The sequence below is a fragment of the Monodon monoceros genome, unplaced genomic scaffold, assembly GCF_005190385.1.
Source record: "Monodon monoceros isolate NGI ecotype Baffin Bay Population unplaced genomic scaffold, NGI_Narwhal_1 Super_Scaffold_5, whole genome shotgun sequence".
NCBI classification, from domain to species: domain Eukaryota; kingdom Metazoa; phylum Chordata; class Mammalia; order Artiodactyla; family Monodontidae; genus Monodon; species Monodon monoceros.
In genome coordinates, this window is record NW_021703782.1 from 48,635,797 (window position 1) to 48,662,807 (window position 27,011).

At 34.7% G+C, this 27,011-nt stretch overlaps 1 protein-coding gene across 8 annotated transcripts in view; it reads right to left on the reverse strand.

The window, feature by feature from the left end:
* The window catches only part of CCDC171 (coiled-coil domain containing 171), a 359,296-nt gene that overhangs the window by 87,976 nt on the left and 244,309 nt on the right, over positions 1-27,011 (reverse strand). For all 8 annotated transcript variants that reach the window (XM_029203361.1, XM_029203357.1, XM_029203362.1 and 5 more), the window contains 2 exons: positions 13,055-13,200; positions 10,976-11,030 (listed from right to left, as the gene is read on the reverse strand). In XM_029203361.1, coding sequence (XP_029059194.1) covers positions 10,976-11,030; positions 13,055-13,200 — 201 coding nt within the window. The remainder of the gene's footprint in view (positions 1-10,975; positions 11,031-13,054; positions 13,201-27,011) is intronic.

Genomic DNA, 27,011 nt, shown 5'->3' on the forward strand with positions numbered 1-27,011 from the left:
TCATATACAGATCCCAACAATATTTCCTGTAACTTCCACTTTTATCATCCTGTGTTCAGGTTTCACTATGCCTCCATTCCCTGCCTTCCTTTGTCCTACTTCCTCCTCTGTACTTCCTTCCACTTCCATTGATTCCTAATTGCTTTCCCTTCTCTCTTTATTCTATTTTTCACCTTATACACTAGAGCAGCCTAGGCATTATTTTTCACCCTATGCACTAGAGTGCAGAGTGCAGTTGGCACACTACAGCCCAGGGACCAAATCCAGACCACCGCCTGTTGTTGTAAATAAAGTTTTATTGGAACACAGCCACACCCACTCACTTAGCTATTGTCTTTGGCTGCTTTCCTGCTATGAGGATAGAGTTGAATAGTTGAGACAGAGACCATATGGTCCACAAAGCCTAAAATATTTACTATCTGGCCCTTTACAGAAAATGTCGGCCATCCCTTGCCTCAGAGGTATAGAAGGAAAGACTATATTTTTCACCATCTATAGATTTTTTTTTAAATGACCACATCTCATCAGAGAATGTATGGAAAATTTCTAGTGAGTAAACCTTGTATCACTAACACAGGGTGCCATCTCACAAATACCTCTCACTCCTTCTTTCAAGTTTTACATAGTCCAGTATACAACTTGACTGGGTCTAACTTTCCTGGCCCAATGACTGATCACCACTCTAATACCTAAACAACAGAAAATTTGGCTAAACAAGTAGTATAGGCATACTGGAGAGCCTTTTATAAATACAGAGAGAAGGGAATCTGCCGGAGTTAACTATATACTCTGCAATAACCCTAGCAGCAGAAAAAACCCTATGCATACAGAGGTTCTTAGTAAGCATGTGATCAAATAAGAACATCATTCCAAACTTGCAAATTCTACAAGGCAGTAGGAAAGAGAGGATAACAAAAAGATATTTAGACAGTTCCAGCACCCTGGTATGTGCCCAGTGACAGAAGCAGGGATTAAAGCATGTCAATGCAATGCAAATGACATTCACAAAATGGACAGTTACAACTAAATGGATTATTTCCCTCTTTTACCTTTTCATTAACTAATTAATTCATGAAATGGATAGAGTATAGTACTATTCTTATTAGTAACAATACCACTAGCACTTCCAAAAGTACTTCATACTTTTCAGAGTACTCACCACACTACCTCACTTCATTCTGTCATCCACCTTGTGAAAGAGCTACTGCCATCCCTAATATGAGGATGCTGTGTCCAGTGTTCCTAGCAACAAATAATAATGCCTCTAAATATCCACAATTAACAGTTAAGAGATGAGGAAATTGCTCAAGATTTTGGTACTCCTTCCATTTCCCTACCTAAAAAGCAGCACTATCTTATTTTTCCTTTCCTTTGTCCCTTGTCTGGCAAGCTAGCAAAAATGTGTGTCATATAAGTAGTTTTGTGATAAGCAGTGGAGACTATTATTGAAACATCCTTATTTTCCTCAGTAGTTTCATTGGATCTGTGGGCATTTTCATTCATTCATGTTTTTTCTCCCCAACCCGTCTTCCCCGTTCTCTCTCTCTCTCTCTCTCTCTCTCTCTCTCTCTCTCTCACACACACACACACACACACACACACACACAGAGAATTATCACACTGGGAGACAAGTATCTGTGCAGCAATCGTCCTTATACAATGGCCATAATCTCACAGAGAAGACCCCCAAACTATGAGGTTCCAAGATGTGTGCAGCAGTTCCAGCTGTGCTCCACACCTGAGGGAAGGAGACCTTGGCACTCGCAGCAGGAGCAGGCGTTCCACTGGTGCTGCAGCAGGCACGGAAACCCCTCACTTGAAAAGAAGGAAGTGAGAAACTAGCCTTATTTTGCTGGCAGGTTATTTAATTTAACCTACAACTCTGGAGCACAGCCAGAACTCTCCAATGATGGCCTGCTGCTGTCACCAGAAAAAAGGGCAAAATCCACCACTACCACAAACACCCCACACATTATAGTTCCATCCCAATTATGGAAGTAAAAAACTGATCTTTTGAATCAAATAATCAAGTTGGCTACATCCCAATTAAGGATGTGAAAAACTGAACCCTCAAATCAAATTATCAAGCTGGAAAAATAGGGTGATTTAATCATGGACATCTTATAAAGGCACTAGACAGCATGATAAATTTGTGGTGTAGGTTATATACCATAGAATGCACCTCATAAATAGATTACTGTGACCTTGAGTTATTTAAACAAACACAAAACCCATATTCAAGAATAGAGAAAAGTATTTATGAATTGCTACAGTTCTCCACACAAAGATATGTTCTTTCCTAGGGTAAATTATTTCAAAGGGTAAAGACAGACGCACACTGAAATTAGTTATTTAGATGTGTTTAAGCTAAAAACTGGTAAGCACACGTACACGAAATTCTGTGGCCTCATCTTTAGTCTGTCAAGGTTTTTAAATCCCTCTTGAGCTGGAGTACCATTTTTAGCTTGGCTGGGTCAGAATGACACTGAACAATATGAATGATGACACACAAGACAGCTATATGGAAGAGTTGTCATCAGCAAGCCAGCTGTGCTAACACCTGTATGTCCTGCACAGCTGATCTTCAGAACCAGCATCAAGAAACTGAGAACGGAAAGGGGCTCAAAGATCATAAGTAACAGAGAGTCATTAATAAGTCACGTAAAGCTGGGTTATTAGAGGCAGATGACCATTGTTTCAGCTTTAAAATAACTGTCAGTTTCATTAAATAAAAATTATTCTGTGGTCTTTGTATTCCTTGTAAATGCATTGAAAATTAAAAATCAAAGTTAACTATGTATTACCAAATATTGTCATTAACCATTTTTTAAGGTAAGATTATAAAATCACATTTAAAGATTTGGCTATTTAGAGTCTTCACCTGTCAGATTCTATTTGACTCTATTTATTGCAGAATCCACTCTAACAATAGAAGTAATCATCTTTCTACTTCATAGGAGTTAAACTAGCTATTACCTATAAATTTGTTGTTAGCATATCTCTCTTTCCTAGGGACATCCTTGTAATTGAATCTAGGCTTTCTCCTCTAGAGCTTGATTAGGCAAAGTAAATACATATGCTATTTTTAGCAATCAAAAAAATAAAGACAGTATAAGCAAGACTTCCACTGGAATCTAGAGGTGGCTTTAGTTATGTTTAGAGACTGGGTGATGGTAAAAGTTTGACTCATTCAACAAACATTCATTAAGTGCCTACTGGGTGCCAGGCACTGTGGTAGATGCTGAGGATATAAAAATTAAGGAGACAGAATTCCATCCCTCAAGGACTTCAAACTCTAGTGGCATAATTAATCTCTCAAAATGTATTTCCTAGCCTCCCATTTATCTATAATGTCTTGTTTCTCCTGTCAATTGCTATACTACCTTCTTTCTTTGCCAGAGAGAATTATGTTAATCAATCTCAAACCTTTACCTTTAGCCCTGACTTTTCCCCTGAGGTCCTGACTCACATATCCTGCTGATCACTCCATATTACCTCAAACTCAGTATTTCCAGAACAAAACTCATTATTGTCTCCCTTTTTCTCCCTAACAAAAGAAAAAAAAAGAAAAAAGAAAAAAAGCCTGCTCCTCTCTTTGTTTTCCCAACATCAGTTAATCACACTGCCCATCTTGGGAGTCATCCTCCCCTGCCTTTCACATCTCCATGTGCCATTTTACTAAATGAGCTTCATATCCTTTCTTCTGACACCACCAGTCATCACTCTCCTGGTCCAAACCTTCACCAGCACTCATCTAGCCTACAGAATCACAGTTCTTAAAAACCACCTTCATTACTCAGTATTTCCAGTCTGCAGATGTGCCCCCCTAGAGCCCCAATTCAGTACGGAAATCTGACCACATCACTCCTTAGCTTAAACCCTAGCTTAGTCTCACTTCCTCCATAATAAAGATCCAAGATTCTTAAAACGGCCAAAAAAAAAAAGTTCTTCCGTGACCTGGCTGCCACCTGCCTCATTCAGCACTCTCCTTGCACTTAATACTGAATTGAGGCTATTTGGCTATTCATGCTTCCATGCACTTGCACATGCTACTCTCTCTGCTGGAATGCCTTTCCCGTCTTTCCTCATACTTCAAACCCCTTCCAGGCTTTAATTTTCTTCTAAGAAATTTCCAGCCAACCCTTGGGTTTTCTAAGCATGCCGCATAGATGAATAACCCTCTCTAAATGGATATGGAACTGCATCTTATGGATGCATATTTATCATAGTATACTGGAATTATCTGTGTCTCTACCTTGAAGAAAAGGACTATGAGATATGCACCTACCTACCTACCTACATACATACATATATATAATATTGTTGTTGCTGTTGTTTGTGTGTGTGTTTGTTTCCCCAAAGGCTCGTACAGTTTCTGGCCCATAATATACATTCAAAAAGCATTTGTAGGACTTAACTATTTACAGTAAATATCGTGTTTTATGTTGGATTAGAGGTTTTAAGTGACTTCATTGTACAAGCAAATCCAACAGTGTCATCAAAAACCCCTGTAACTTCCTAGTCATTGGTCTAGTGTCACTTCAGCCTTATAAGTTTACAGGATTTATAGATTCAGGTATTCTAATCTTCTGAGGTTTCAAGATTGTGACTTCCTGTTTTATCTTTTAGTCATCTTATTGAAAAGGCATCTGACACTTCTCATAAATGTTCAGAGGTAATTTTAAAGTTCATAGTACGCTATGATCATACATAGGAAACACTTTAATCCTTCCAAACTCAAGCAATCTCTAAAAGCCTCAAGAATCCAGCCATTCTGCTAATTGAAAAATAATTTTAAAAAGACTACAAAAAATATTCAGATTCTTCCCCACATTCCAACTTTACCAAAATCGACTTACTTTCACCCACAGCTACAGTAAAACAAGACATCTGTTAGTATCAAATAAATACTAACATAACTTAATTTTGTCATACCTAACCCTAAATAATCCAGACATTATCCTATCCATCCAATCATTACCCTGTCCTGAAAATTATTTTGATATAATTACTGTACTTTCTCTCTTTTCCTCACAATAGAATTAAGCATGTTTGGAGGGCTCTTAATTTTTTAAAAATTTCAATTCCTGAGAGGATATATTATCAGTAATATTAGAAGCCTTCTGGTAAAATTATTAGGAAAATAAATGTATACAATTTTAGGGAGAGATGTGAGGAAAAATGGCAGAGTAAGGAACTCCAAAAGCCAGTCCCTACATAAAAGCAATGAATAAACTGGCAAAATTTATCAGAATCAACTTTTTCAGGACTCTGAAAACTATCTGAAAGTTTACAGCAACCAGGTGAAATCTTAATCAAGAAAAATCACCTGAATCTTGGTATTTAAGGAAATCTCTATCGAAATACTAACAGACCACTAAGTTAACAGAACAGAGATTTCAGTGGCCACACATAACCAAGAATACAGACCTTATGAAATTAGTTCAGGAAGTCACTGAGCAAACAAAAACTACTAGAGTAAACAGCAACAACAAACACTAGGGTTGGGAGAGAATCTGATTTCCAGAGTTATCACATTATATATTCAAAATATCTACTTTTCAACAAAAAATTTTGAAGTATGCAAAGAAATAAGAAGGTATGGCCCATACATAAGAAAAACAGAAATTAATAGGAACTGTTCCTGAGGAAGCTTAGATACTAGGTTATCACACAATGACCTTAAATCAATTATTTCAAGTGTGTTTCAAAAGTTAAAGGAAACCATATACAAAGAACCAAAGGAAACCGCGAGAGTAACATCTTGCAAATGAGAAATATAAATAGATAAAAAGCATAGAAAGGAACCAAATAGAAATTTTGGAGTTGACATATTCAAAGTGCTGGGGGAAAAAAATTGTCAATCTAAAATTCTATATCCAACAAAAATATTCTTCCAAAATGAAGGAGAAAGTAAGCCATTCCAAGATAAAAAGCTGAGGGTGTTCTTTACCACTAGTCCTGCCCTAGAAGAAAGGCTAAAGGGAGTCCTTTGGTCTGAAATGAAAGAACACTAGACAGTAACTCAAATCCACAAGAAGAAGTCAAGAATACCAGTGAAGGAAACTGAATACATAAATATAAAAGTCAGTATTAATGTATTTATGATTTGTAACTCCTCTTTTTTCCTATATGATTTAAAAGACAACTACATAAAACAATACTTATAAACTATTTCAAACCATACAGAATTACCTTAGAACTAAATAGCAAAAAGATATCTGGAAAATGCCCAAATATTTTGGAAATTAAACAACACACTCTTAAATAATGAATAGGTCAAAGAAGAAATCACAGAGAAATTAGAAAATACTTTTAGATAAATGAAAACAAAAACACAACATACCAAAACTTATGGGAAGCAGTGACAGCAGTGTTCACATGGAAATTTATGGCTTAAACGCCTACATGTAAAAAGAACAAAGATCTCAAATCAATAACCTAACCTTCTATCTGAGGGAATTGGAAAAAGAGGATCAAACTAAACCCAAAGCAAACAAAAGGAAGGAAATAATAAAGATCGGAACAGAGATAAACACAATAGAGAACAGAAAAATAATAGAGCAAATCAAGAAAACCAAATTTGGTTCCTTGAAAAGATCAACAAAATTGACAAACCTTAACTAGACTCACCAAGAAAAAAAGATTAATAAATTACTAAAATTAGAATTAGATTGGGGACATTTTACTACTGACCTTATAGAAATAAAACAATTCTAAGAAAATGAACAACTTTATGTCAACAAATTAGATAACCTAGATGAAAAAGATAAATTCCTAGAAACACATGAACTACCAAAGCTGAATCAAAAAGAAACAGATAATCTAAATAGATTTATTACAAGGAAAGAGATTGAATCAGTATTCAAAAAGCTTCCAGCAAAGAAAATCGCAGGACCAGACAGCTTTACTGGTAAATTCTACCAAAAATTTAAACAATTAACACCAATCTTTCTCAAAGTCTCCCAAAAAAATTGAAGTGGAGGGGCTACTCCTAAATTCATTCTATGAGGCCAGTATTACTCTGAAACCAAAGCCAGACAAAGATATAACAGGAAAACTGCAGACCAATATCTCTTATGATCATAGGTGCAAAAATCCTCAAAAAATACTAGCAAACCAAATCTAGCAGCATATTCAAATGATTATACTCCACAATGAAGTGGTGTTTATACCAGAAATGCAAAGATGGTTTAACATATATAAGTCAATCTATGCAGTACACAACATTAGCAGAATGAAGATTTTTTTTAAAAAATCATCTCATTTGATGCAGAAAGAGCATATGACAAAACGCAACAACACCCTTTCATGACAAGAAAACTTCAAAATACTAGAAACAGGAAAGAACTTCCTCAATCTGATACAGGGCGTCTATAACATTTAATGGTGCAAGACCAAAAGCTTTCCCCATAAGATTAGGAACAACACACAAGAAAGTCTGTTGTCATCATATTATCATATGGCTAGGACTGGAAGTTCTAGTCAGGCAATGAGATGAAATAAAGGAATAAAGGGAGGGAGGGAGGGAAAGAAAAGGAAGAAAGGGAGGAAGGGAGGGAGGAGGGCAGGCATCCAAATTAGAAAGAGGTACAACTATCTTTTATTTGTAGATATCATAATCTTATATACAGAAAGTCTTAAAGAATCCACAAAAAAGTTATTAGAGCTAATAAATTCAGCAAAGTTGCAGTATATAAGATCAACACCCAAAATCAGTTATATTTTCATATGATCAATTGATTTGTCAATTGATATAGTCAACTGACTTTCACTAAGGCTACTAAGATTACTGAATGGAGGGAAAGAACAGTCTTTTTAATAAATGGTGCTGGGATAACTGGATATCCATGGAAAAGAGTGAAGTTGGATCCTTGCATCATACCACATACAAAAATTAACTCAATATGGACCAAAGACCTAGATATGAGAGTTAACACTATAAAACTCTTTGAAGAAAACATAGGGTAAAATCTTCATGACCTTGGATTTGGCAATGCATTCTTAGATATGAGACCAAACACATGAGCAACAAAAGAAAAAACTGGACTTCATCAAAGTTCAAAACTTTTGTTGATCAAAGGACACAAACAAAAAAGTAAAAAGACAACCCACAGAATGGGATGAAGGGGTATAGGAGTGACTGCTTAATGGCTACTGGGTTTCTTTTGGGGGTGATAAAAATATTCTGGAGTTAGATAGTTGTGATGGTTGCACAACATTGTAAATACATTGAAAGCCACTGAACCATACACTTTTTAAATGGTTTAAATGGTGATTTTTTTTTTAAAGTTCAATAGTTATGTTTTTTCTAAAATACAAAAAGTAGTTCAGAATTCAACTAAATAGAAAAGTGTGTGTATTAAAAAAAATGTACCTCATGAAAAGTTGTAATGATTTTGTTTTTCTCTTTGTCTTACTTTTCTTAACCCCAAATAACCTGAAATAAGCCCCCAAAAAGTTTCTTAATAAAAAGTTAACTTCTGGCCTATATTTAAAACAGCCATAAATAAAATATATTTAAATGTAATTTTTTTAAAAAAACTTCTGTTTCTTTAAAAAAAAAGTATATGCTTTTAAATAAAAAATGACTAGCCTTCTTTATTTAATACTAGTATCAGTCCCAAATGGGATTTTAAAAATAATATACAGTCAACAGCTGTGTATAATACAGTTTTAGGATTTGAAAAGTTGAATGTTAATGCGTCAAAGTTAAAAATTAACAAATATCCAAAAAGTAATCACTTTTCCTAAAAGCAAACATGTTTAGTTTAAGTTCTTTAAAGTACAAGAAAATAATTTCTACATGAAAGTAAGTTCTTTCTATTTGATTATTGTGTCAGAAGTTAGTATTAAAATTCAATTCAGCAGGTTAAAATTTGGTTTTATTCTAGAATAACTGGTGCATACCTTGCAAACGTATGTGGTTAAGAAATATGAATAGCTATACTATTTGACTATGTACAGTAAACTATGCTGAAGAGCTTGGATGTAACCCCAGTCATTTTTACTGTACCATGAAAGAGCCTGGACCCTCCTTCTATACTACTCTTAGATTCTCCAAGACAGCAAAATGCCACTGGACAGTCCACAGTGGCCAAAAAAAATAAACCTGCAAACTCTGGCTTGAAGACAGGTGGGCTGCACCTTCCTGAGAGCTTCAGAGGTACCCTCTGGGTCTCTTCCTTATCACCCATTCATTCTCACCCATACTTCGTAGAAAAGAGAATTAGCCCAATAATCAATTAGCCTTTCCTAAATTTTCACTTCAAGCTTGAAAAATAATTGATAATTTTAAAATCACTATACATATAGAAATTTCCAGAGACTTAAATCAAAATAACTAACTATTACATCTGAAGGGAGATTAAAAAGCCATAGAGCAAAAGTAAATCTACAGTGGTTGTAGGCCAATTCTGCAGACATCTTTCTTTCCATATGACACGAAAATCAAAAGAACTGCAAATGAAGAAGTGTATGATTACAACTGTCCTGTTGCAATCAGTCTTTATTGTATTTAAAATACATATTTTGCCATTCTCATAATGAAAGGGTAAGGTACAACATTTATATTTCACATTGATGATGGTTTTTGTTTGATATCAAAGTCCATTCCCAAAACAGCTGCTAACCAACATTACTTTCCTCTGTCTGGGGAGATGACAAACAATTGATTTCAAAGGCAACATTAACTGGTATAAAAAGGTATGCCATATACATGACATAATTTATTTTTCCTATCGAAAGTCTCACCATATACCAAAAAAAATCTAACCAAAGATGTCTCTTTTCCTACAAACCTAAATTTCAGATTTCTAGCATGTATGGATTTGATGTGATTATATTTAAACTATACCGACAGGCTAAATTTTTTTAAGTGGGAAGGAGGAGAAATCACAATTTCAAATAATAGTGCTTAAAAATAGCACTCAGAGTATTAGATTCCTTTTTTCAGAATACTTTCTGTGAGTCACTTTTTGCTAGTCACTTTCAATATCAAAGAATACAGAGGTCCATTGTTTTTAAAACGTTAAAATGTATTAAATATGTTTATTGATGTTATTTTGTATTTCCTTAACAGGATTAGTTTTTAGGATATTTTTAAGTGATTTTAAAACTATATTGTATAAAAAATTTGATTCACAAAATTATTCTAAATATGATTCATTCATAAATTCCATATATCTTAAAAGTACTAGGTATTTACATTATTCCAACAAATTGTCTGTTAAATAATAACAGAAACAAATAACATTTCTCTACTTTTAAATAATGAAATAATGAGACATCTTCGAATCTGGAGTGCTAACAAAGTACACAGTCAGTATTGAGTCAATACTTAACGATATTAAGTTTTTAGTAATATTGTAATATCCTTATTATGCTGTTCATCACTACAAACTAAAAGTCAATTTATCATACAGAAGTAATCAGATTGAAAATAACAGACTATTATTAAGTATATTCAATTTCTACTTTAAGAATACGTTCCTAAAAAAGGTAAATTACAACTTGAAAAACATTACTGCCTAGGTTAAGGTATATGAGTACTGCCAAATACAATACTTTATGTCTCTCTCTATATATTAGTATATGTATATAGGACAGTAGGTTTAAGAGTGGTAAGAGGTTAGACAGTGTGGTCAAACATTTTATCATTATGAGACATATATGAATCTTAATGACCTCTAGTTCAGTCAGCAAAGACCACAAATAACTCAAGTGCAATTATACCAGTTTGGGGAAAACACTATTTTCATAGTTTTATCACATACATAAAGTGAATTCTGAAAAAAGTTATGCAATATAGCATTGTTCAATACAAATTTTCAGTCATTTGAAAGGATCCTTTTGTTAATTTATTTTTAAAGAAAGCTACAAAATGAATTAAAGTACTTTGCAGTTAATAAAATTAATGACTAGGAGAACTGTGTCATAATACAATTTGAACAATATTGAAAAAAAATTATAATACCTTATGAAGCACAGTTTCTACTGTTCTCATATGATTAGCAACACATTCTTTGTCCCTAGAAACAAAATAAAGATTAGGTGTTAGTAAAACCCAAACCTTACTATAATTGTAACACATTTTAGTATAAGTGACTATTACTGAAAAATAAGGGTTGGTTTTTCCTAAAGTGTAAAACCTAACCATATTCACTAGTATATTTCCGCTTTTAATTCTTATCTTCAGTTATACTGCCTGCCAAAAATTAGAGGGGGGAATAATTCTTACGGATATTTTCAAAGTTAAAAGAGAGTGAAAAAGAAAGAAAGAAAAAAAGAAATCATGTGATTACATTATTGATTTAAAATGTGCTGAAAAGGCTAAATGTGCATTCTTTTGGCTTCTAATGAAAAAGACTTTAGAAATACTAGTGCTGGAGATATAAATGGTCATACTGGGCACAATAATATTTTCCCTTCTCCATGGGTTTTTTGTGCTATAATAATTACACAAAAACCTTCTATGGCCTTGACTAGAAATATGCAAAGTTACTATTTTCTTCTCTAGCCTTGTATATTGAGTTTAGCCTTTATGATGAAATTAAAAGTTGGGATGAGAATGCTGAAGACAAAATTTTGAAGGTGAATTATAAATTGAAAACTGTAAATAATGTATTAGCTCTCCAAATTTCAAATTAGCTTTCTTTAGCTTTCTTATAAGCACATGTGCCCATGGTCACAGATCTCAGACTTGACAAATTCCTGAATTACCAGCAGTATTCTGAAGGCACAATATGAATCTAGAGGTTTCATAATCTTGTTTTCATTAATCTTAGAATTTTCAATGCTCTGAGACGTACTAAAAATTACCTATGCTAAGCTTCTCATTTGACATGAGGAAACTGAGACTGAAAAATGACAGCAAAAAGCTGATTCAGTCAAACTTATATTTTTTAAAAATGACAATTACATACAACCAATATGGTAGTGCACTGTTATAGAGCCTTACAATTTTCCAAAAATGTATTGGTGGGTATTCAAAATGCCAATATTGTGGCATTGTGTAAACTCATTTTTTCATTATGTGTGAGCAATATCCCAAGCCCACTGACAAAGCTGTGGGTATCCTAGGATTGCAAACTGCCCGTTTTATGATTTAGTTTACACATTACATTCATATTTCTTATGTTATGCTTAACAAGAGTTTGTCTCCAAACATTTTTAAGTTATAGTTATACATTTGCAAATATATATATACATACATATATGTATATGTGTGTATGTATTTGCAAGTACAGGAATCCAGAATTCCAAATTTAGAAAACACTGAGTTTATAAAAATTAGATGTTTAATCCATAAATAGATTTTCTTTAAGCCATGCTGTTGTAAAAAGGACTGTCTTAAAGTACTCCATGAAATTTGATGTGGGGAACAAATAAAAATACCCAAGAGAACTATTCAATTTGAACTTCACAGTGTATGTCAACTTGATTACCTGGTAAAAGGAAAAACACTCTCATCACAGTTACATAGTTGCCCACTCTGAAAATTGCATATTCTTCTCTATTTAACATATTTGAATATACAGCTATAAAATTAAATGAATTTTCCATGATCAATATGTTTTTACTGCACTTAAAAAGATGCTACAATACACATGTTGATTATATACTAACATTTCTTTATGGAAATATTACTTGCAATATTAGTATAATATATGCAGAAGAAAATTTGGGAGTCAGTGGGGCAGAAAGGGATGAGAAATATGTGACAGGAGAAACTATTCAAAACTTTAAAATAAAGAGTCTTATATCTCAAGTTAATGAAAACCTGATTTCAAACATGTAATGCTACAACAGAACCTAAAATACACAGCATTAGAGGTTATACAGAAACTTATTCTTTTCTAAGGTTTCTCAATAAAATATACATTTAGTATGTTAAGAGTTTTCTTTTTTGAGGATATATCAGAGAATTTCAAAGAGAGACAGCTGTACTTTTGTTTTCTAACACTGTATTATCCAGGGCTAAAACCCAGAGCATGAAAGTAAGAATTGATCTTTTGTCTGTTTTAAGTGATCTCCCCAAGGTCCAAATGCTCACTTGGCTGCCATGCGGAGGGCACTCTCTGCATCATGGATGTTCTCCTCCAGTCGACGCTTGTCCTGCTCCAGCTGGGTAAGATGTCTATTGAGCTGACGCAGAGATTGATCTTTTCTTCTCAGCTCCATCTTTGCCTCGGAGAGACTCTGCAAGCAGACAGAAAACAGAGTTACCTGTCAGCCCTGATAATTAACTTCAATTTATGCCATAGGCTATTAAACAAAGAAGGATACAGACTGACTGAGAAGTAGACTTGGGTCATTACACATCAAGGTTTAACAAATTTTCTGCAAAAAATTTTACAAACTTACTAATTAGAAATGATAGAACTGATAAGATTTTGAAAAATGTTTAGCTGCAAAATACAGCTCTGTTTTGTTTTTTTAAATACTGCAAGGCAAATACATTCTATTCTTACGAAAAATATCTGATTATTAAAAACCTCAGGTTGTATTTTCTTTTAATGATAAAAAATAAAGATTTCAATGGAAAAAGCACATGAAATTTAGAGTCTATTTAAAACAAGAACTATCATATGCCAAAGTATGTGTGTGATGGAGAGGAAGGTAGATTAGGATACCTTTAAGAGAATGGGGAACCCAAAATTTAAAAGCACCACTACTCTCTTTTTAAATGTATCAATAACAGTTATGTTGCTATACACATCTCAGTGAACAAACACACTGGACTCGAAAATAAAATTCACTTATTTCCCATAAAAAACTCTCATGTCAGAGAAAACACAAACGTGATCAACATGTTTCAACAGAGAGAGTTATAAACAATACTTGCATTTGGAATTATGTTCCGTAAATATTTTCCTAGTCATAGAAGTATAAAATTTGTTGATTGATATTTGCTATGTGCTTTAATCTGAAATATTCACTTAGCACAAAAATTTCAAGATAGAAGAGTACAATTTCATCTTGGAACTTTAAGGCTAAAGGTCTTAGACTCAAAAACTCATAAGTTAAAGGAGTATTTTCTTATTTAAAATTCTAGGATGTAAAACAATATAGGGATCAGAGGATCTCTTAGCACTAAAAATCTGCTCATTCCTTTGCCTATGAAATTTCTAGAATATGAGCTTATCAACCAGTTTTTCAATTAACTTTGTTGGACAGTGAACTAAATAATTGATTGCATACACATAATATTTTTTCTTCTTTCTAAGAGTGTAGCCACACATTAACATTCACAACTATGCTTCAAATACCCAGTAAAGAACAACCAAGATGCAATAATTTCATGTTTAAAACTTTTCCAATAATATTATTTTAATGCACTCACAGTAAGTAGTATAAAAACTCAAGCTGCCTGCGTGGAGCTAAAACAATTAATTCACTCTGAACAATATGAATTGAAAGCAAAACCAGGTTGTTGTTTTTTTTTAACATGTTTATTGGAGTATAATTGCTTTACAATGGTGTGTTAGTTTCTGCTGTATAACAAAGTGAATCAGCTATATGTATACATATATCCCCATATCCCCTCCTTCTTGCGTCTCCCTCCCACCCTCTCTATCCCACCCCTATAGGTGGTCACAAAGCACCAAGCTGATCTCCCTGTGCTATGCAGCTGCTTCCCACTAGCTATCTATTTTACATTTGGTAGTGTATATATGTCAATGCGACTCTCTCACTTCATCCCAGCTTACCCTTAAACCAGGTATTTTTAAATGCTAAAAGAAATTTAATTCAGTATTTCACTTTCAAACAGTCAAGTTGCTGTCAGACAAATACAAGAAACTAGAAATAAGCAAACTGTGACTATTTTTTAGATATTATGTTTTATTTTAAATCTTTAGTACTAACAGATCTTTAAGTATATCCCACTATGGAAATAGTCACTGATTCAAACCAACTTAAAAAGACAACAAAGAACAGATTTGAAAAGCCATGCTAAACCTACTTATTTTGTGCCAATGTTAAGATATTTAAAGGCACTGAAGTATCATGAGATTTCTTTCTTTAAAAAAATAAAACCCATTTGAGTCCTTTTAAAGGCAATATTTCTGACATCTTTCAGGTAATAAAAAATGCTATTTTTCAGATGTGAATATAAAATTAATGATCCACCACCAGTTACACATAAAGCTTGAGTTCTTTTTCCAACAGAAATAATAGAATGTGCCACTCCATTCAAATTCTCTTGCTCAGTAATTCTTATGACTAGAGGTGTATATTTGTGAGGGGTGTTCAGGATATTGATTCCAGCCTTACCCAGAGCGAAGCTCACTGGTCCAATCTGAGAGAACCCATGACCTTAAAATCACTATAAAACCATACTTGACTTTTCAGCAATTCTATGATCTCCTTCCAAAGAAGATATAACTCATAGAATTAGAATCTCCACTATATATCTAAATCTTCCAGTTTCCATCAGCTTTCATCTCCTTCCCTCAGGGGCAATGGCAGGGAGCCACCAAACTCTTCTAAAGCTTGCACTATTTCAGAGGTACAGCTGAATAGCCTACTCTAAGATTGAAATTACAGACAACAAACAAACAAAAAATGGTATAAATAGGTGATATGGATCATACTTCCTTAGTGTAAAAATGAAGAGATAACAGTTTTTGAAAAAAGAATAATCATAGTTATATAACTTATGGACACAGCATTCTCATTTTAAAGAGCTGAGGAACATCACAATGGAATCTATATACATCAACGAGTCCTAAGGTTCGTGGTGATGTATGCAAAACACCAAGACATAAAAAGTGATTCAGTAATATGTCTTTTCTCTGATGTCCACATTTTTGTGTTTGAGACAAAAGTAGAATCCTTAAAAATCCTAACACTAAGCTTTAAAAAAAGAAAAACATATTCATGTGTGTGTGTATATATATGATGTATATACATACGTACCTATACCATATGTAATATATATTACAGACACATATAAAATTTTAACTTCAGCTTTTCTTTTCTCCCGTTCAGATTTATCTAATTAAAACCCATGATAAACTTTATGGACTCTAATATTTCCAGCTGAAGGACTGAAACCAAGAGGGTGTACCTCTGGGCAGCTAGGCAATGATGATAAGCAAGCAGGTTAGCCACTAATTTCTCAACCAGGGCAGACTGTGAAAGTGTGATGTCCTGATATCCAAGAAACTGTTCAGGGGAGAATAGGATAAATCAAGTTTAATAACTCTGCTCCTAATTGTTCCCCCAATGCTCAACTCTAATTACTTGGAGAACTCTCCTGACTGTCACCTGATATTAAGTTGTTGGAGGCTGAGCCTGGAACAGCAAGATAATCAATAAACATTTAGTGGGGAGAAGAATGAAGATCCTGTTAAGCAGTGGGAACCTGCAGCACCCAAAGCCCTTCTGCTCATGAGAAAACCTATGGGACAACCATAGCGATTGCAAAGCAATAATCCAAAGCACTGTTTTTAGGCCTTGAGGCCTTTAGGCAACAGTACATTTGAGGAAAAAAGGTTAACACGGTCACCCTAATTACAGCCCACTTTCACATACTTCATATATAAGCGAAGACAAGCCAATTAGGTAGAAAGGAAGATAAGGGAAGTTTTATTTGTATACTAATTAAACCCCTGATGAAATTAAAGGAAAAACATACAGCTCTGTAATTGTGTCTGAGAAAGGTCACTTCAGGTTCAGTTATCAGAACAGCACAGCCTTAAGATATTTCACTTAATCCACAATACAGCCCTCATTTTGTACTCAGGTCTTAGTATTTACCAAAAAAAAAAAAAAAAAAATTCAAAGCCTGATACTGCATTTATCTTTAAACTATGTTTTGAACAATTTTAGCTGCTAGAAAGTTAATGCTAAAAATGGTAACAAAAGTTTAAAAGAAAATATACCATCTACACAAGAACCAATGCCACAATATTATTTATCAAACATTCCGAGTTTTCACTTTAAATCCAAAATGTTTTAAAGCAAAATTTTACAGCAAAATCCCAAGCTTACTGTATTTCAGAAGCTACTCTGCAAGATATTTATTGTATTTCTTTTAAGATAATGATCTCATTGCTCATGTACACCTCTCATAGTCCAGGAAAAAAAGCCAATGCTTTCACTCTTTTTTACTCTTCAATGCTTTCAATGCTTTTTTACTCTTATAAGAAGATAGTTTTACAACTGGTTGTTTTCCTAAGATGGTCATGAAAAGCTATGTATTACTAATGAAAGCCGGCAACGGGACTTCCCTGGTGGTCCAGTAGTTAAGAATCCGCCTTCCAATGCAGGTGATGCAGGTTCAATTCCAGGTCGTGGAACTAAGATCCCACACGCTGCGGGGCAACTAAGCCCGCATGCTACAACTACAGAGCCCACATGCCACAACTACAGAGCCCGTGTGCCACAACTAAGACCTGATGCAGCCAAAAATAATAAATTTTAAATAAATAATGAAAGCTGGCAGGAAAAGTATGGATACCAAGGAAGTAGTTAAGTACAGAGAAAGCTTAGGGACAGAATACAGGATAGATGTGAATTAAAATATTCACACATTTTTAAAATTTCTTTCCTTATCTAGAGTTTCTGAAGTTTCTATAATAAACATATGCTACTATTGAATAAGAACAAATTATTTTCTTAAGTCATACATAATTTCATATTTCTAAAGCTTTAAACATTTATTAAGGTTAACAATTTTTTAAAATTAATTGTGAATATAAATTGAAATTCTATTACTTTGCACCTATGAAAACATTTTGTACAGTGGAATTTTTTAATAACAGTTTTATTGAGACATAATTCACATAATTCACACTTTTAAAGTGTACAATTCAGTGGGTTTTATTATATTCACAAAGCTGTGCAACAATCACCAATGGAGATGGTTTTTTTGTTTGTTTGGTTGGTTGCTTTTTTTTGCGGTACACGGGCCTCACTGTTGTGGCCTCTCCCGTTGCGGAGCACAGGCTCCAGACGTGCAGGCCCAGCGGCCATGGCTCACGAGCCCAGCCGCTCCGCGGCATGTGGGATCTTCCCAGACCGGGGCACGAACCCGTGTCCCCTGCATCGGCAGGCGAACTCTCAACCACTGCGCCACCAGGGAAGTCCTGGAGGTGTTTTTTGAAGAGAAGTTCTTAAAAAAAAAAAACTTATCAAAACAACATGGCAACCTAAATGTAGTATATCTCATTATTTCACAGCAAGCTCTAATTTTAAATGACACAAGATATACAAGGTTTATAATTTTGTTCAGTAATAGTTTCAAAAGTATAAAATTTATAACATGAATTCCCTGAATCAGAATATTTGCTTAATAAATGTGGTATTTAGTAGAAAAGTTAAAGTTCCCTGAAAGAGTGTACACAACTCTCCAATTATTATTTCTGGATGTTAAGGGAATCATCCAACAGAGTTATTTCTCATAAGAGTACAGTACTACACTGCTTTAGACCATTAGGCCAGCTAGGAAGACCAAGCCCCGAGAGATATCGCTTTTATAGATTTTCTTTTGTCTAATGGGAAATATCTATGGATCCACATTCCTACAGACTAAAAGCTAATGGCTTATTCAATTTGGTATAAAAGTTAGTCATAGAAAATGTAAGACAAGACAACAACACAAGAGTTATGAAGAACTAAGCTACATTTCCTAGGTTAAGAAAAAAAATCTGTAACATATTTTTGTAAAATTTTACTACTGTCCAACTGTAACTTTTGAATAAACATTCCTAGATTGTGATAAATTGGGTAAAACATCTCAGGGCACTAAAACTAATGTTGGAAAAGGAAACGGCACTGTCTTCAGCCCTACCATTATAATGTGACAACTAGAAAATTATATTAATCAAGAATTAGTAGCTGCTGGGTAGGTCAAACTACACAGGCTGCCAAAGAAAGTATAAATTTAAAATGATACAACCACCAAATTTACAATTGGGTACACAATTTAGGGATGAAACTAAAGAATGACATATTTTATAATAAAGCTTGAAAATCTATGAGATAAGCAATTAGAGAATTTACAATAAATATACAATAGTCAAAGATGTTAGTATGTGGTAAAATTAATATATGAATAAATTTCAGTTTTGGTAGTCTATATTTTATATGGATAATCTGAATTAAAATTTCTGCAGTTTTAAGTTTTCTTAAGGACTTTATCTTTTACTATTTTCTAATAACTCTATGCAAAACATAGGTGACATTAATAAACCGAAGTTAAAAATCAAATAACTTACCCACTTTGGGGTTCAGTAAATGACAGCCCTTGTTAGGACTCACACATCTAGTAAGACAACAGATGTGAAAGTGTCTTATAAACCATAAAAGGCTACATAAATTTATTATGCATAATTAATGCAATACTTACGCTTCTACATGTAGTGTCATTACAGTCTTCTTTAAATCCCCACCTATATGTGGCAACTTATGAGATTCTATATTATTTCTACATCATCGCTTATATATATGCATATGTATAAACATACATAAATTGTTTAAAATAACTATTTGTATCACACTTGAAAAAGATAAAATAACATTAACCAAAAAAAGTATAAAATAAGTCACTTTTATAAATAGGCCATATGGTAGATGATTATGAAAAATGGAGTGGATGAGCAATGAAAATGCACCTTTAAAATTTCAAAGTATGCTATAAGATTTTGCTGTATTCTTTATGATTATTGGCACCACATTCTCACATGTTCCTTTGAAAACGTTCTCTTAAATTCCATCAATATAAAAGGAAAAAAGTTAATCCTTCCCAGTAAACTAACTGAAAGTGATCAATAGTAAAATATAGTGGAAAGAAAAGGAACCTCATAAAAGTGTTCAAAACATATTTAATGCTGTTTGTTCCAAGCCTCACACAGTACTACAAAACTCTGGTAGCCTAAATGTGTTAGATAATAATGAGGTAAACTGGGAGAGAAATAGTTAAAGGACATTTTAAATGACAAAAAAAAAAGAAGGATGATAAAGAGAATCATGAGAGCCCTCTCAACAGGAAAATACTCTCAGAAAAGTACAGAACAGACAAGCAGCAGCTAGATTTATTGTGACACATGGCATGTAAGCAGTAATGTGGCAGTAATATTTTCTCAGAGTATAAAACAAACTGCATTTGGCTGCACTACAGACCTCAGGAGACAGAAACTAGCTGCAGGTGACAGCCACCATGATGCTGCTATAATAAAATCAGCTCTTATACGACCTCTGTGTTCTCTCAATGAATAGCTAAGAAGTAAACGGATGGAATACAGTAAGTCCTTCTGTTAGACTTTATCAGCCACAGACTACTCAGCAGGTTCTAAAAACTTCACCCAGTTGACAATCCTTAGCTATGTGGAGGTCCAAAAAGCTTCAGAATTCCCTGGCAATGCTTTAAATGAGTCAAGCTATGAATTAGGTTGCAGAAAAATATCATTTAGAATCTAAATACTGCTTTTAAATCAGTTGAGAATTACCTAAAACAAATGTCTACTAAGAATTGAGAAAATATGAATAATTTATAAAGGGCTTCACATAGTTGGATTTCTGACATTTAAATAAAAAGAACTTATTGGCAGAATAATTTTTCAATTTCAAGAATTCTTTTTGTGATGTAATTGAATAGGGTAGATAATCCTATACAATAATTAAAAGACCTTTACATTAATATTTTTATTGTACTACAGAATTTAAATGACTATCTTGAATTCTTGAATATGTTATATATTAAATAATATTAATAAAAGTAAATCCAATATCAGCTGAGTAAAAATCAATTATTTAAGAGAATCTGAAGGTCAATTTTAAACTAGAAGGGACTTCCCTGGCGGTCCAGTGGTTAAGACTTCACCTTCCAATGCTGGGGGTGAGGGTTTGATCCCTGACTGGGAAGCTAAGATCCCACATGCCTCGCGGCCAAAAAACCAAAACATAAAACAGAAGCAATATTGTAACAAATTCAATAAAGAGTTTTAAAATGGTCTACATGAAAAAAAATCTTAAAAAAAAGTTTAAATTAGAAAAATAAACAGGGTTTTTTAGACTTAAATGTAGACAAAACAAAATCTGAGTTTTTTCTTAAAAAAAGTATTCATCAGGTGAATTGTTTTGTATTAAGTATTTCACACTGATCTCTATCTTAATTTCAGAGGTATATTCACAGGGGAAAATTCTGAACCACAGACATTTCCTACATTTCTCAATCCGGAGCATTCCACCTTTGCATGACGGCACTAGGCCTGTTCTTGAACCACGCCTGTCATATTGTAAGCGTGCAATAAATGTTTGCTATTTTTAAAGCTTATTTCCCCCAAATCCTGGGGGGAAAAATAGCTTGAGTGACAACTGAACCATATTATCATCACCATACAAGCATTTAATAGTTACATTAACTCAATTGGTTCTTCATAGTCCAGTGAGATAGATCACATTATCATTCCTATTTTACATGCAAGGAAACTAAGAATCAGAAAAGTTTACTCCAAAATGTGAGCCCAGGTCTTCTAAATCTAAACCCTTAATCTTTTTGCAGTTGAGGCCACACTTGTTTCATGTGTACAACATTGTATGAAGATGTCCATACACACTTCAGCATGCTCACCATCCAAAGTTTTGTTTCCATCCATCAACATACAGTTGACCCCCTTTACCCATTTCGTCCTCCCCCTACCTCCCTTCCCCTCTGGTAACCAGTACTCTGGTCTCTGTATCTATGTGTCTAAAACCTTATTCTTTATCCTGCACCACAACAGCAGTAACCATTTCTCCAGATTTTCCATAGAATCCACTAACTGGGAAGTCCCCATGGAAATATAAAACTAGTATTTCACCTATGTATCGAGTTCTCGGTAAGGTCAGTAAGGCATTTCAGACTATTTAAATGGCTGCTTTCTATTTATATTGAAATACACTCCAATAAGGACATAAGTGTTATACAATGGCACTGCTTTAACATCAAAAATCAAAGCATGCACAATTCAAGATTCCCTGCGTGAAAGTAGGATGACTGTCATCACTTATGTACTAATGAAATAAGAAATAAATATTTGCATAGTAAGGATGAATTATACAGCATGCTACTGCAGTACAGAATTTTATATAATTCAGGACCACATTGGGCTGCTGCTTTTTTTTAACCTTTCAAAAGGCAAAGGTGTTCTCTATGTCTCTTGCCTTTATAAGTTAGCATCAGCAATGAACTTTCCCTGCAGATCTTGAAATTTGGTTGCCTAGTATATGCTCAACTTTTAAAATATTTATTACAGGAACTCTACGCTCTCACAACAGTATATCAAGCTCTATAATATCAGCACTTGTATCTAAATCCTCCTGTTAAGGAGATTTTAACTCCTATGTAAAAAGTAATCTATGTGCCTAATTTAATCTAAAAATACCACTCTTAAAGCACTGCCACCATACAGACTACATTATAATGTTATAGTAACAGAAGAATTAGTAATTAGTACTGAAATTTGTTAATCTGAGATATAAAAGTAGAGTTGCATTTGACTTAAAAGCATTCCATTATACTTACTCTGAAAGGGATAAGGGAGAGAAGATGGGGGAAAGGAAGGCAACTGAAAGAGAGATGGAGAGCAGCAATTCAAATACCATAGTTCTGATGCTGCTCCAAGCCATAAACGTTTATCGACAGCAAGCCTGCGATAGGTGACATGAACAAAGCAAATGGCAACTACAATAAAACCGGCTGTTTCACCTGGTTGCCCTCACATCCCAAATATCTCTACTACTGCAAATACTCGAACTAGGAGGTAAAAGTGAGAACGATTCTCCTGTAAAAAACAATGTACCTTCATCTAACTTGGCCCTTGAATGTAAAGCAATCTCTTCATTTGGTATCCAACTGAAAGAATGGTAACATAGTCCAACATGGAAGAAAACCTGGCTGTTTTAGGTTTGTCTAGAATATGGCATCTCTAGTTTGGCTGCTCCAGAAAAGACTTTTTAAAGAAATAAAAACAAATAGCAACAGTTTATTGAATTGGGTAAACTGAAAGGAACTTAAAAATGAAATGGCTTAGGGCTTCCCTGGTGGCACAGTGGTTGAGAGTCCGCCTGCCCATGCAGGGGACGCGGGTTCGTGCCCCGGTCCGGGAAGCAGTGAGAGGCCCGCGTACCGCAAAAAAAAAAAAAAAAGAATCCCTAAGGAAATCTAACAGGATATTTGAAGTTATTAGTGGAAAAATGATTAAGCCATTTCTTTTCCTTTTTCACTGCTGCGGCCCCTCCCACTGCGGAGCACAGGCTCCGGACGCGCAGGCCCATCGCCCATGGCTCACAGGCCCAGCCGCTCCGCGGTGTGTGGGACCTTCCCGGACCGGGGCACGAACCCGTGTCCCCTGCATCGGCAGGCGGGCTCTCAACCACTGCACCACCAGGGAAGCCCCAAGATACTTTTGACTATACAAGATTTTAGCCTTATAGGCTGATCCTAAAACCTAACCTCAGCATAGGATGTGACTCTACTGTATTCATCTGTTCATTCAAGATACATTTATTTTACGCCTATCCATACCACAGCCATAAATAGTAGTAGGAGTAGCAATAGTAATAATAGCTAACACTTCCTGAATACTTACCTTACGCCAAACATTAACACAGTTAGTCCTCATAACAACTCTGTGAGGTAAATACTATTATTCCCATTTTACAAATGAGGTAACTGAGGCAGAGTTGAAGTAACTTGCCTAGATTACACAGAGCCAGAGTTCAAAACTAGCAGTATGATATGTAAATTAATGAAATACAAAGAATATACTCCTCTTGGAAATGACTTCCTATCTAGAAAGATGTAGTTTAAAAAGCATCTTGTATTAAAGCCAGGTGACCAGTGTTGTGAAGAGCATTCTCAGCAGAATAAAATGGCATGTTCTGAGAAATCCAAGAGGTAACTTACATATAAAGATAAGGAGCTATTGACAATGACAGGAGAAAAGATGAGAAAGGTACATATAGCCCAGATACGGTCAGAAAACTAGACTTTTCCTTGCATATGATTTTTATAAGTACTCCACAGAGTTGCATCACTATATCTTGGGGGAAACGCTTGAAGGAGTGAACTCCCAACCCCCAACCTTCTTTCAACCAGAATTTGCTTTACTGTTCACTACGAGCTTTTGTGCGATTCCCAACCATACAGCAGCTTTCTCTAATCTGTCTCAGGGATCATATACACAAACTATAACTGCCAAATTAGAATGAATACAAGAGATCATTCTGGCCATAATGCAACCACTCATTTACATCTTCAGTTAGGCTCTAACGAAGTTTTGATAAGATTTCACTTTTGAGAATCACGATTCAGTGATAAACTAGATAAAAAGGGATTTTAGAAAAAACTGGTTTGTGACACATCATTTTCCTTAGTATGGTAAAGACTATTATCTCAAATTCATTTTTACACAACTCAAGCCAAGAGTATATATTAAATATTTACTTTATATAAATGTAGCATCCTAGCCATATATTTTCTATTTCTACTAATAACTACATGAAATCCTATAAGTTTTTTGAATCATATGACAGAAAGCCATAAGCTTTGAGTCACAGCAGAAATGTATAATGAAAACTATCTATTATTTTAGGAGCACCAAAAAGTGCATTAAGAACTGAAGTTAGCATTTTTTTAAGGAGAACTACGCTATTTGGTCTATAGTTTCAAACATATTTTTTAGCTTTTTACCAATAACAAATTGGTTATTATGTTGAGTTATTTTGGAAAAAAAAGGTTAGAACAAAGTTACCACTGGCAATAATCATTAAGTAAGGTTTCTAAATAAATAAGTAAAAGGGTGGGTACCAGCTTTCCCATTCTGTGATTAATGAACCACAAAAGTTAATTTTTAACATGTCTAAATGAAATATAAAAATTTTAATCCCTCTTCACTCCAATTAATTACAGAAAAAGAGACTGAGGCTGAGTAACACATAGGTTGCTAAAACGAAGCTGAAGGCTCACATCTAAAACAACCACAGTTTGGAACTTCCCTGGTGGTCCAGTGGTTAAGACTCCAGGCTTCCACTGCAGGAGGCACAAGTTTGATCCCTGCTCAGGGAACTAAGATCCTCCATGCCACGAGGCACGGCCCCAAAATTTTTTGAAATAAATAAATAAATAAAACAACCACAGTTTCAGCAACAGTTAGTAAATTCAAAGAAAGTATTAGGAAAAAGCAGTCAGATGGACCCAAGCCTCAGTACAATTTCTTGAGAAACTGTGCTTAGGAAAACTTGTCTCTCTGTTTGGGGAATAACGGTTGAAAATATATATATATACTCTGAGGAAGTAACTTAATATGGTAAAACATTATTTTGTAGCTTTTCTTCAAATGGAATTTTCCTGTGTGAGGATATGCGTTTGTGTACACACACGCACACACACACACACATATATATATATATACATACTCATAAATAGTACCATTTTGATTATAAAGACTCTTCCCATAACATTAGTATGGCTTACATTTCTGGTCCCTTTGTAACCAACCCATTCACCTGAAGAGAAACACACAGCCGTTCTATCCTTCTAAATGAGCAAGATCACCATCTAGTGGTGACTCCTTGAAATGCCAAGCATAAGGCTTCTGGAGCCGAGAAAATGCTTCATGAAACAGTTAACAGAGTCTTAATAGTCTAGAACAGTGGTCCCCAGCCTTTTTGGCATGAGGGATCGGTTTTGTGGAAGACAATTTTTCCATGGACCAGGGTGGGGATGGTTTGGGATGATTCAAATGCATTACATTTATTATGCACTTTATTTCTATTATTATTACATTGTAATATTAATGAAAAAATTATACAACTCACCATAATGCAGAATCAGTGGGAGCCCTGAGCTTGTTTTCACTTGCCACTCACTGATAGGGTTTTGATATGAGATTGCAAGCAATTGATTTACTATGGTCTCTGTGCAGTCAAACCTCTCTGCTAATGATAATCTGTATTTGCAGCCACTCCCCAGTGCTAGCATCACCACCTCAGCTCACGTCAGATCATCAGGCATTAGATTCTCATAAGGAGTGTGCAACCTAGATCCCTTGCATGCGCAGTTCACAGTAGGGTTCGTGCTCCTATGAAAATCTAATGCCACTGCTAATCTGACAAGAGGTGGAGCTCAGGCGGTAACTGGAGTGATGGGGAGCGGCTGTAAACACAGATGAAGCTTCGCTTGCTCGCCCGCCACTCACCTCCTGCTGTGTGCCAATTCCTACCTGGACATGGACTGGTACCAGTCCGTGCCCAGGGGTTGGGGACCCCTGGTCTAGAACATTGAAGTCTATTTAAAGGAAAGCAGAATAACATGCTGAACAATCTTTTTACACTAATAAGAACTCTACAGCAAAAGAAAAAAGTTCCAACTAGACACACGGCCAAACTAGGGGAAAACAGTTGCAGATGTTAAAATGTAAAGTTATACAAAATTTGGTCAACATAGCTTACTAGAAAACAGATTCTCTATCTTTTCTGTGTTTTATAAAGTTTAAATAATTAGTTATTGTAGTGGACTGTATTTGTTCCACCTCCCTGAGGGGAAAGTATACTCTCCTGTCTCACTGATATTTGGCTTGACCATGAGGTGCCACTTCTGGAAAGATTATATATTCCCTGTCCTGTCAAAATCAAGAGTGCAGAAGTTACTTTCTTTGGCCAGTGAAATGTGAGCAGAATTTAAAAAATAATGCCACGTCCTAGCAGACAGAAGACCAGGAATGTCCTATAGAGAGACATTTATTATGAGACCAACAGTGTCCATGATAGGGGCTGCTCTATCAGCCTTTTATAAAGTGAGGAACCCATGAAGCAGAAGCACAGCTGATCCACTATATGAGTATGTGGGATATGTGAGAAGTCGCTTGTTGTAAGGCCACTGAAATTTTGGAGTCATTTGTTACTGCGACATTACACACAGTATAATGACTGATACAGTTCTATTACTACATGTGACAATTTATTCTAGAATTTATTCTAGAATTTTTACAGCTATGAAATCACCTGTGGACACTTTAAAA